Source organism: Rhynchophorus ferrugineus, unplaced genomic scaffold (genome assembly GCF_030347505.1).
Source record: "Rhynchophorus ferrugineus isolate W39M unplaced genomic scaffold, kcgeb_rfMv2 rfM8, whole genome shotgun sequence".
NCBI classification, from domain to species: Eukaryota; Metazoa; Arthropoda; class Insecta; order Coleoptera; family Curculionidae; genus Rhynchophorus; species Rhynchophorus ferrugineus.
Window position 1 is genome coordinate 19,888,836 of NW_027472587.1, and position 12,316 is coordinate 19,901,151.

Genomic DNA, 12,316 nt, shown 5'->3' on the forward strand with positions numbered 1-12,316 from the left:
AGAAGATATACATCAAAACAACCTTAATCTTTATTATGTATATTGATGTAATGGAAAGAATAATAACATTTATTCCATGAATAATAACATAAGAAAAAATCGGAAAAATGGACGTTGATTTATTAAGACCAGGGACGGTTCCCATATCACCGGACACCCTTATCGGATTCGAATTTTTGCTCGATAAGGATTTACTTTTAAATCATCTGCAAAAACCAAATGCTGGTAATGTTTTTCCTTTATCGTAAAATTAAAAAACAAGCCTAACTCATTTATTCAGATCCCTCACCGACTGACTTGATAACAAAATTCTACGATGCAACCGTTATGACGCTCAGAAATAAGATTGAACCAGAAAACTTGGATGGTGTGGAAGGAAACAGTGAAGTAAAACATCCGATAAAAAATATTGCGCTGAAGATATTGTCATTGAAGGTGGCCGCTTTCTTAAACTGGAACTTGAGTCAGATCAGATCCTTACCTTTCAAGACCCAGATCAGTCTGTTGCAGGATCTGATGTATTTTACGAGTGAAGAAAAAACCATCATGGAGATACCCAATATAGAGCAGGCCGATACCAAAACAGCATCTCCCCAGTTTTTGTTTGCATTGTTGCTGTTCCACAGGTGGTTACTGAACACGTCAATGCACAGGGTTACCTCGAATTGGCAACAGAGATACGGGTAAAGTGTAATGATTATGTGGGTTTTTTTGTAGTGATTAATGTTGTTAGGATGTCCGAGATGTCTCCGGCAGATGAAAATATTATTTGCTGTCCGGAAAATATCGAAAAAACCGTCACTTTCCTTACCGACGCCTTACAATGGGAGGATATCCCACCTATGCTGGTTTGTGACTGTTTTAACATGCCCACCGAAACCAGCGAGGGCCTCGATTTTGAATGGACTAAGGGGGAAAAGGTTTCGAGGTACAATACTGATTATGGCGGTAACGAGATCTGTTTTAGAGATCGGCTCTATTTCAGGGAGGAGTTCTGTGCCCAGATATGTTATGACTTAGGGACGTGCTTCTTCTATAGGGAGGAGTATGAGCTGGCCAAACAGTATTTCAACAAGTGTTACAATTTCTATCGTTTAGTCGCCCATCAGAATGGTTTCTGTTCGATTGATCGCAGCATTCTAGAGAAGTATGTGCAGGCCTGCGACTCGACCAGTGATTTCGGCGCGAAAACACTTTCAGAGCAACTTAATAATTCTGTAGTTAATCAGTTTGTGGTAAGTTTTTTAATGATTGATTTAATGATGATTGACCTGCGAATATATATTGCCATTTTTACATCTGACTATTCATTTGTTTGTTTGTGGTGTGCATCTGATAGTTTCGTTTTTTATATTTGTGTTACATAAACGTCACTGAAACACTGGCTGAACATTAATGTGACATACCACTTATTAAATCTACACCGTTGCCAGTGTATATTAATTGTATTCATCTAAGTAGGTTATATGAATTTGATAATGCAAACTTATGTGAATGAACAAAATGGAAATGATAACATTAGCGCAGATGTATAAATAAAACTAAAGTGTAATTTTTTGAACACAAACAGGCTGTAAGGTCATAAACAGTGTCATTGTTCTAAAGAGTCATCGTATGTTTAGGGTTTGACGGCAGTCCTACAAGCCGACAACGTTCGTAAAGAGATACCTCTGGTCCACCGACTGAACTTGGAGTTGGATGTTCAAGGCGCTCTATCCAGCGGCGTGTTCACGGTAGCCCGGGATCTTCTTTACAAGGTGAAGGCGTTGAATCACATCCGATGCGTGCTGGACCGAAAGATGTTCAACGAATTCCCGCTAACTAACGCGAAAAACATCGACAGCTTCCTATGGGTCAGAATAAGAGAGAGGGCTGATGATCGCGCTAGCGTCCTAACAAATATGTTTTTTAGGGATTACAAACAAACTGGCGGGCACACCAAGAATCCGACAAGGCGCTGCTCAAAAACTATCTACTGCAGGTCATCATACAGGGTGTCGTACCCGAACTGCTAAACCGTATCAGGTCCAACGAGGCCTTGGCGAACATTTTCAGCAAGGCCGAGCTGCAGTATGTCGCTAAGCAGGACACCGCGGACGACATACCCGACAGTCTCTTCAAAACCGAATCGACCTTAATGGATTTCCCGAAAAAAAGTAAGATAACTTCTTGTGCCTCCGTGTAGCTGAGTCATCGCTCGTTTTCAGGAAAACCCCGTATGGAACTGAGGCTGTTGGAAAGACAACTGGTCGGCACGTATGATTGGCGAGAGATCAAGGAGCTCTTGGTCACTATGCCTCTGATGAATCTGGGTACCACCGTGTGGGAGGTAAACCCACAGTGGGAGCTGCCCATTCCTCTGCAGAGTGTCATCAAGGGACTCCCACGAGGTGAGCACATACATATGTTCTCTTATCTGATGTTCATAATGTATCCTGTTCCCGATATAGGGTTCTTTCAGGATTATTCTTACGTTTTACTGGCGAAATCCAGGGAGCAGCTGTTCAACAGGAACTGGAACCTGGCGCTGGAGTTACTGATCGTGCTGGATAAGGAATTGCAATCGGGCCCCGCCAACATCCTGAAGCTGCTGAAGATGGTCAATTGGGAGGTCCTCCTCATTCAGATCACGCAACTGATCGAGGAATGGCCCAGGAGCAACGTGGGTGAGAATCGTCCCTACGCAGAAACAAACCTATTTTCTAGCGTTGGGAACTATCGACTGAAAACAGTCGATAATCGCAAAACAATCGATAGTCAAAAAACTAGCAAACTAGTTAGTCAAATGCACGATTCGACTTTTTTTTTTTAATTCGTGATAGCAGACGAAGATGTACGAGCCCTTTCCTGTATATTATATTTTCAAACGGTAGTATAAGCGAGACGGAGATAATAATAATTACTGAATACTATTAACATGAACTCATAATTTCATTTTAAAGGTAGTAGAATTACTTTTATATTTGAATGTTCTGTGGATCTGTAAAAAGGAATGGAATTTTTCTATGAAATGAAATAATACCCCAAAAATGTTTTATTGTATTTTAATATGTTAATTGCTATTTTTAAATAATATACTATAATAAAATAGGCAATACAATAAAGCTTAAACAAAGCCTAAAAACTAAAGATGTACAATTATTGCCATAAAAACAGTCAAAATTATTTTACTATTTATCATTCAATATTTTGATCTTTTTACCCTATTACATTAACAATTTTGAAAATTATCGTAACAAAATGCTATAAGATTAATATACAATATATTATTTACATAAATTGGATACATTTTCTTCAAGGTCACGGTTAGGACGCCAGAGCCAGAACGTTAGAAAACAGTCGTATGAAACTAGTAGAACCAAAAATAGTAACTAAAAGTACACGACTGAAACACTCGATAATAAATAGTTACAAAATCGGTCGGACTGAAAATAACGACTGAAACAGTCACTAGTAAAAAGTATTAAAATCAGTCGAACCAAAAATAGCGACAGAAACTGTCGATAGTAAAAGTAGTCAATTACTAAACAGTCGACAGTCAATTTCAGTCGAAAGTTCCCAACGGTAGAATGAATGAAAGTACCTTTCAATAATATCCCAGATAAACGTTCCGGGATTGCCAGATATTTGTTATTATATACTAGTTGGCGCTGCTGGCACCTCGCCCGTGTTCAACGCATGGGATTATATTTCTGGGTATTTTTGTAGACCGTTATTCCACGATATAAAAGTTGAGATGCCTCAGTGTCGCTACAGACCACTAAGACGGTTTAGCAAAAAAAAAGGCTCGATGAATTTATATTCCTTACTTATTGAAACTTATGTGGAAGCTCGACGAATCATATTGGTATAAAATATATTGGTGTAAATAAGCTCTGTCGGATGTCTTTCATGGGGATGAAATGTTAATGTATTGATTGAAATGTCTGGCTCTGGGCGTCGGCACTCTCCTCATCTTAAGTATTTTGCGGTTCTAAATATGCCTAGTTTCCCATCTAATTTTCCACACTCTTAAGAATCGAAATCTTAGAAATTAGCTTATCTGAATGTTCCAAACTAATGTATATGTGTTTCGAATATATTTTTGTTTTCGTAAAATAATTCCGACATAGATAAACTATTATAAACTATATAAACTTAAATTAATTTCTCCAACATCATCGCTATGCTCTCCCAAATATACTCATACCGTACCACTCCCTCCGCAGATAAATCCGCCTTGGCCAACGCCTGCGAGGTCTGTTTCCAAACCAACGACTCGGTACTGCCTCGGGCCGAGGTGATCGAATCATGCGCCATCTGTCTTCTGAACCTGGGCCGGTGGGAGTTCCTGCTCGGGTACGAGAAAAAGTGGCCCATGTTCGACATCACGTCGGCCATAGCCCTGGCGTGTCACGAGATCGTCAAGAACAAGTGCTCCAAGAAGTTCTCGAAGAACCTGTGGGACCTGGGTGAGGACCTAAGGCCGCCGCTGCCCCGAACCCGGGGCCGGCGGGTGGTGGACGCGTCTGTCACGTCGCCTCTGTTTCAGTGCTGCCGATATTCGCCCCCGGGACCTCTCAGTCGAAAAGATCGAACGACGGCGCCAACGCGATGAAGAACAATCTCATGTCGGTGTTCTTGCGACTGAAGGACTCCTGGTGCTTGACCGTGGTGATATCGCTGCTGACTCGACTCTACAACATCTTCAAGGACGAGACGAACGTGGAGCTGCAGGTGGATTACATGGGACTGTGGCCGGGTTCAGTGAGCAAGTAAGATCGGGAACCTCAACGGTTTCCACGTTTTTTTTTTTAATTTATGCTTATTAATTGCATCTTACATTAAATATGCTCAGTACTTTCTTAATTTACAAATGAATTTATTACCACAGTTCTGTTGTACTTGCACTAATACACAAGCAAGGCATATAGGGGATTAATACATCAGTATGTATTTTCTAATTTAAAATAAAAGTAAACTTCTTGAGCTAAAGTTAAGAATACACTTTTTGGGCATGTTATATGGTTCAGTGAATGGAGGTAAAACGAAATGAAACACTGGTGTTTACAATATGTGACCGTTATTTAATGAAGTAATTCAAAAATGTGAAAATACAAGTGGTAAAAAAAGGCTGGCAGCGGTGTTAGTTGGTGACGAAGCTTGGGCAGTCGATGGTGGCACGTCTGAAGTGAACTGTGGTCAGTGACTGAATGATCGAAAGTACCCTTCAATAACATCACGGATAAAAGTCTCGGGGTTACCAGATAATCGTTATCGTTTCATAGTTGGCTGCTAGCACCCAGCCCGTGTTCAACATCTGGGATTATATTTATGGGTATTTTGTAGACAGTTATTCCACGATGTAAAATTCGACATACTTCACACTTATACACTAAACAAGTTCGTGTGGTTTGGTTCGCCTCAATCTTCGGATTTCCTGCGAGTTGTCCAGTATCGCTTCCACATTGCTGTGTCTTAGCGACCTTATTTCATGTTTTAAGACAGAATCTTGGATCAGTTCTCTTCTTCTCTAACTTATAGTGGTCCCAAGACACTGCCCTGTGAAACACCAGCCGAAATAGGTCTAAGTGTGGAGAATGCCCCTTCACGCGATACTCTAAATTTTCGAATATATATGACTCCAGCAGTCGATAATAATTCAGCGGTAGAAATTTGCTCATTTTGTAGATTAATCCCAAATGCCATACCCGGTAAAAAACTTGTGAGACGTTTAGAAATATTGCAGGACAGTATTTTTTTTCTTCGAATAGCTTTTCAACAGCCGTTGTACGCACTTGGTCGATTGTCGAGTGGTGATTTCGAAATCCGAATTGGAAATCTGGTATTTTTATAAATGGTTTGATACGTTTTAACAGCAGTTTCTCAAATAATTTTGATATCGCAGGTACCAGCGAAATAGGACTGTTAGATCCAACTTGTTCTGTCGGTTTGTCAGGTTTTTTTAAGCATAATTATTCGAGTAACCTTAAGGCATTCCGAAACATGCTTCAGTCTCATACAGGCATTGAATATATTTAGCAACATGATTATTGCTTTTAGTGACAGCTCTTTTACTATATAAGATAAACCAGACTCACAATAGATGAGTTCTATATCGTTCGGTTGGAATATGTTAGATAAGTGTTCTTGCCAGTAATTCAGGTTTTTTCCCACATTCATTTGTATTATTTTTAATAGGCGTTAATCTAATAATTGGTCGTTTAAATCTCCGAAGTGCTTTCCATTGGATCTATATTTTTTTTGGTATTGTAATGTATTTTTACAAGAGTTCTTGTTTTTACTGTCCGGTTATTATAATGGCAAAATTTGGAACTTTTTTTTTGCAGCGCCGGTTCGTACAACGTCAAGGCGACCTCGGAAATGCTGTCGGAGATTCTCACTCACGCGCTGAAAGAGTACCCCTTCAATGTACCGTGGTTGCGACTGATGGGTGACATTAACTTTGGTAAGTACAAAACAATTGCTCATCGCTCTATTCATTATGGAATCATTTCAGCCAACGCCAACTACAAAATATCCATGTCGTACTACCTAAAATCCCTGATAATCTGTAACGATTATTTCAACATCCCCGTGCGTTACGACGATCACGTCACAAGGAGAATGATCAAGTGCTGTCAGGCCCTGGGATGTTACACGCAGGCGGCCGTACTGTGTCAGTTCCTCGAAGACCCGGACTACTCTCTCGCCTTCAGGATATTGGGTACAGGTTTTCCTTACTCGTACATCTCGACGTTCCTCCAAACCGATAAACTTCCTCGTTTTCCAGGTGAACAGAAACCATGTAACGACGCGGTAGACGCCTACTACCACTGTTTCTGGGACACGAACATCCTCGAATTCCTCATCCACATCCACAACAGGAGGGGCGAGTTTCAGCGCAGGAAATGCGCCACCCAGGTTATCGGGATGTTGGAGCTCAACTCCAGTAATAATGAAGAGATCCAAAGGGAAGCCAGTAATTTAAGGAAAAGTATATTTTTACGAGCATTGTGTAAACAATATGTTTTCTAGTATTAAATTTTTATTAATGTTTCTATCATCGGTTTGTCTTATTTGAAAACCTAGAGTAACTACTAAAAATTAGTGAAAGTATTATCACAAAATTCCTGAATTCAAGTAAAGATTCTCTGTTACAGAAATTGAAATCGTAATAAGTTGTTTTAAAAAGATTAGTCTTGTTGATCACAAAACATTTTAACAACTAAAGAGAGAACTAAAACTTTTGTATTCTACAGTTAATGGATATCGTATTACCAATAGAATGATATCAGTATAATCGGATATAACTACGAACGTATAGAACCATATTCATTCTCTATATTTTGTAATACACAAGAAAAACTGCAAATTGTAGAAAAAAGTAGTAGCAGGAGAGTAGTAATTGCTTTTTAGGTTCTTGTTAATAGAAATCTATAAACATTATATCAAATCTAATAAATATAAAAGGAAAGAAAAAAATGAACAACGTTACTATAAGGTTTATCTATTTTAAAATACAATTAATAAAATGTGCTGAGACAAATTTAATGTTTATTAATAATGCGTTTTGTAATAAATTTTATATATATAAAGATAATTTTTTATTTTAATTTAATTTTGACAATAGACAAGACAAAATACTGTTAATTAAAATTAAAAAAGTACAAAGCTAATGATATATTATGTTTGAATTGAAAAACAGAACTACTATTATTGTTTAATCGAGAAATTTTTATTGTTTTTTTAAAATGTCATTTTATAAAATAGTGATAAATAATTCTGATTATAGAAGAAGTGTATATCATCTGTACATAACCTAAGCATCAAAACAAAATATTGTTATTGGTATGGAATATTAAATTGTTAATTAAAGGAATATGTAAATGTACTAAACGAAAATTGAACTTGTAAAATAAAAAATGGAGGAACTATTATTGATAAAAACGTGTAAATACTGCGAACTGACTTTAAAGCCCTGCCTAGATGAAGGGATTGAATGTACGGTGTGTAACGCTAATATTCACGCTCGATGCCTTAAGAGAGGTTCAGTACCCGGAGGTTTACACGGTGACTTGTTTTTCACTTTTACTTGTCAAGAATGTTCCGATACCAGCACTGAAATATTCATACGGGAGAAATTGTCATGGTATATTTTTGTTGAGACACAACAACTGAATTTATAGTAACGCAAATTACAGGCTTCAGGCGATCAGTTTATCATTATATCACTTGCAATCCAAAAGCGCGGGACTGTCTCGCAACGGGTTCTTCCACTGGCGAGACCACATAGTCTCCTTCATCGACCGTAACTGGGACGTGCTGTTCCCCAATGAAGTAAAACGAAAGAAAAAGTGGATAGGCACTGTTTCGGGACGCTTATCTCACTACAGCACGTACCTTTTCCTGTCTGGGGGCAAAACTGTGATAAACAAGACAGCCTGGTGGACCTTGATGTATCCCAAAATCACCCCTCTAGTCTTGTCCAATGTGTGTAAGTGGAGAAATCAACGAAATAGAGGTAATTGAGTAATTAATCGTTCTCCTAGATGCCGTGATGAACTTGGAGAAACAGAAAGCTAAGCTGAAAAACGAAAAGAAACTGATAGCTGATGCCGATCACTTTAAAAACTTACTGAAGGAATACATAGTGGACGAGGAACTCATCCAACCTTTTGACCTGACCAACAAGGGTAGCATTAATCTAGAATCCCTCGCCAGTGAAGTGGAAGAAGAGAGAAAGGTATTTTATATGCGTTGATAACTTCCAACTTATTATTTACCCAATTTATTGTAGAAACCCAATAAAAGGAAGGCAATTTTACCGAATTACAAGGATTTACCGAAAAAGTACGTTATCGAAGTTGATAACAGCGAGTGTTAAAATTATAACATTTCTATTATTGTGTAGATTAATCAAACTGGCCCCAAACTCATCGGTGTCCTTAACGGAGGAGTGCCAGGCATCCGGGGAGGAAATCTGTGATCAGTTGCGAGAATCTAAAAAGCAGGTCAGGAAGAGTGTCAAGACGCCTCTTAAATTACTGGACCCGATGTGTCATTATAACACCTCATTGAACAGTAAGTACTTTTAACTAGCATTTGGAGATATTCAACATTCGGAATAACATAAGATGGAGAGGTACCAATTTTCCGAAAGAAAAGGATAGAGATAATTGTCTGTAGAGAATCACTTCACATTTTAAATGTATTAAGATGTAAAATCCATTTTACGTTTAGTGTAGTTTTACGTTGGGTATAGAACGTATTTTTATAGTTGAGGGGTAAGCCATAGTGTTGGTTTGTTCAGGTATTTTCTTCCAATAAATGTTATTCTATTGTAAGAAATAAATATCTTGATGTGACGTTGGTATACAGTTAGTAAATATAATAAAATTGAGCGCGAAGCCATAAAACTCCTGTATTCTGTGCGTCGATTATAAATTATCTTCAATCAATTAATCAAAAGACTAAAATTCAATAAAAATTCTCGCAGAACCAAATGACGTTTTATATATTTTTATTTTTGTGAACTCATTTCTCGTATTTTGGAGTTACCATTACCTGGTTGCCAAGGTAACAAAATATTTTGGGCTACTTGGATTTTTTTAAATAATGAATTTATTAAAGAATAACTAAATAAGGAATTGTTTTTTTTTCAGTATTAATAATTTGTTTCTACTAGTATTTTACTATTTTTGAGTTGAAACTTATTTATGTTTGACCGATTTTTTAGTTGAGTTTATTATTTAACTATAAATTGGTATGTATATGAATCTAGCCGGCAGGATTTTCGATTTATTTTATGCGTCCCTGACCTAACTTTGAAATTATGGCGATTTTGCAGATATATCCCGACTGAAGATGCAAAAAATACAGAACAAACTCACTGGCGGCGTCAGGAAAGAGATGATTTTGTCTCCGTACAGCGGCATATACTTAAAGCCCTACATCAGACGTGACACCGAAGTTTTTCCCACTTGGTATGTATACTTTGGACGAGAAATTATAACTGGTCCGTGAAAATATCGTCATTCCAGGCTGAAATTAATGGCGGAATTACAAATAACCGCCAATAGAATTAATCCCGACTATGTTCTGCCTCCGCGAGCTTCCATAGATTACACCTATGTCCAACCCGAACATATACCTGCCATCAACAGCATGTGCAACCAGTTCTTTTGGCCAGGCATTGATTGTAAGTATTCGATCGTCTCATATCAGCAAAATATACAAAGAGCACGTCTTCACAGTAACCGACTCGTTGCAGTATCCGGATTTTAGTTGCGTCGTTTTGTACAAGAGGCTGATCATAGGATTCGCCTTCTTGGTACCGGACGTAAAACACACCGAGAACTACATATCGTTCGTTTTCACCAGGCCAGGATGGAGGAACTGCGGTATAGCCAAATTCATGGTCTACCATTTGATCCAGGTGAGCTATACGGAAGAATCCGTCTCTTCCGTCGATGCGACTCCGATTTTTGTTTCAGACCAGTTTGGGACGCGACATAACGCTGCACGTCTCCATCAACAATCCAGCGCTCTTCCTGTACCAGCAGTTCGGTTTCAAGGTTGAAAACGTAGTCCTTGATTTTTACGACAAGTATTTCCGAAGCGATGTGGTCGAATCCAAACACGCCTTCTTCTGTAGATTGGAAAGATAACTGGTGTTGTTTTCCGCATAATGTTTTCATAAAGCGTAATTTAAACTATTTTAATATAAACTAGGAGCTACTCTCTGGTCTTCGTTAACTAATAACATCTTTTTTTTTTTCGTTAATGTAGGTGTTTTCAAATATTTCTGGCATTTGCATGATTGGTTGCATAATCAAAAAAGAATTGTTTTTGCGGCCAATGATATTGTTTGTTTACATTTCTAGGCGTTTTAATGTGTCCAAATCATTTGAGGATTCTCGGTGTTGCCAGTTTGTTCAGATACTTCCCTGTTGATTTTTCTAACTTTAAATTAATTTTTTTTCTTGGTTTCTATATAAATGACCAATTAATTCATTTTAACAGGTGATCAATAACACTTTTAATTTACTAATACCTTTTTTTACCTCCTAATCTTTACACCAATTGTGAAATGTAGGATACACGTACGTTATATTTCTCAGATAAATACGATTCACACAACCTGGCAACATTGTGGACTAAAATATAATAGACTAGTTTTGACCATTCAAATAATTAACTTGGGACTAGAAAAATTAACTAGCATAATTACTTAAAAATATTTGTTTATATTACCCTAATTTATTTTACAAGTAATCTAATCAATTTAATTTAAAACAATGAATTTCAGTTTTATTAACAAATCAATCACTCAACACTCAAGCTTTTACTCAGTAGGAGCCTCCACTCAATGATTGTCTTTCGAAATGTTATATTTTTATGTTTTTTTTACGAAATTGTATTTACAATTCGGTGAGGAGATTTACAAAAATATCAGTTTTGTCACTATCTTTTCACACAGCGTAATTAATGTTTTTTTTTATATTCTTCGTCTTTTTCCGCTACTTGGTGTCACTGTGACCGGACTAGATTTCCCACTGGATCCTGAATCGTCGTTTGGTTTTAAACTCCCTAAATTCATTAAGGTATTAGTATCAAAATATTCCCCTATCAAATTAACTCATACCTCTCGTTCTCTTGGTGGGTTTCGGTGTTTCTTTTCCTTTGTCCTCTTTAGCACTCAACGAATTTCGACTTTTTCCCGGCGGTTTTCCGCCTTTTTCGCTGTCCTTCTTTAATTCTTTCTTATTGGTGCCCGGTATTTTACCCTCCTTACCCTCTTTGCTATCCCTCCTTGGAGTGGCATCTTTATTTTTGTTTGCAGTCTTGTCTTCTTTCTTCGCCTCCTTCGATAGTTTTGGCGTTTCGCGGCCGGACTTTTTGTCGTCCTCCTCTTTTTTGTTGAGCAACACCCCGAACTCTGATGCCGGCAAAGAGAATTCCCTTTCGTTATTCGGGAAAGGTACCGATTCGTTATCGTCCAGCGCTTCCAAGTTGTACATGGTCTCGAGGTGCTGCCATATTTTTTGCGGGTCCACGTCTTTGTTTAGGCTTTCCGACAACTTCTCACAGATCAAAGCCATTTGAAAATATTTATTTACACCTGACGTGATTGTTAGGTTATACAGTTAACATGATCGATTATAAGGGCATGTCACACTTACCTACTGGTTTATGTCCTACCATAGCGTCTAATAATTGTCCCTCGTTTACTACATTCCATTCTATATCGTCCATTGAAAATAAAACCTTTATTTTACCGTATTTCGTGAAAATTTTACTTATAATGAATACATAAACAAAAATAAAGTCTTCT

At 37.8% G+C, this 12,316-nt stretch overlaps 3 protein-coding genes across 4 annotated transcripts; 2 read left to right on the top strand and 1 right to left on the bottom strand.

Moving 5' to 3' along the window:
* The first annotated feature begins 9 nt into the window (after window positions 1-9).
* On the top strand, window positions 10-7,045 carry IntS8 (integrator complex subunit 8). Of its 2 annotated transcripts, XM_076411863.1 has the most exons (14): window positions 33-225; window positions 281-382; window positions 436-683; window positions 734-928; window positions 986-1,235; window positions 1,623-1,853; window positions 1,913-2,156; window positions 2,208-2,390; window positions 2,451-2,666; window positions 4,209-4,451; window positions 4,532-4,754; window positions 6,330-6,448; window positions 6,500-6,706; window positions 6,773-7,045. In XM_076411863.1, the coding sequence occupies exons 2-14, from the start codon at window positions 365-367 to the stop codon at window positions 7,015-7,017; spliced, it is 2,622 nt and encodes an 873-aa protein (XP_076267978.1). In that variant the 5' UTR covers window positions 33-225; window positions 281-364; the 3' UTR covers window positions 7,018-7,045. The 2 variants fall into 2 exon arrangements, with proteins under 2 accessions (XP_076267977.1, XP_076267978.1); XM_076411862.1 differs by having other exon boundaries at window positions 10-225; window positions 281-683.
* A 733-nt stretch (window positions 7,046-7,778) lies between these two features.
* Atac2 (Ada2a-containing complex component 2) lies at window positions 7,779-11,284 on the top strand. The gene is made up of 9 exons (XM_076412360.1): window positions 7,779-8,131; window positions 8,184-8,476; window positions 8,532-8,725; window positions 8,780-8,832; window positions 8,894-9,063; window positions 9,830-9,965; window positions 10,023-10,180; window positions 10,236-10,417; window positions 10,476-11,284. Exons 1-9 carry the CDS (start codon window positions 7,905-7,907, stop codon window positions 10,647-10,649), a joined length of 1,587 nt encoding a protein of 528 aa, XP_076268475.1. The 5' UTR covers window positions 7,779-7,904; the 3' UTR covers window positions 10,650-11,284.
* MrgBP (MRG/MORF4L binding protein) lies at window positions 11,209-12,298 on the bottom strand. The gene is made up of 3 exons (XM_076412361.1): window positions 12,165-12,298; window positions 11,627-12,103; window positions 11,209-11,571 (listed from the first exon to the last, which is right to left on the bottom strand). Exons 1-3 carry the CDS (start codon window positions 12,235-12,237, stop codon window positions 11,480-11,482), a joined length of 642 nt encoding a protein of 213 aa, XP_076268476.1. The 5' UTR covers window positions 12,238-12,298; the 3' UTR covers window positions 11,209-11,479.
* Window positions 12,299-12,316: the final 18 nt, after the last annotated feature.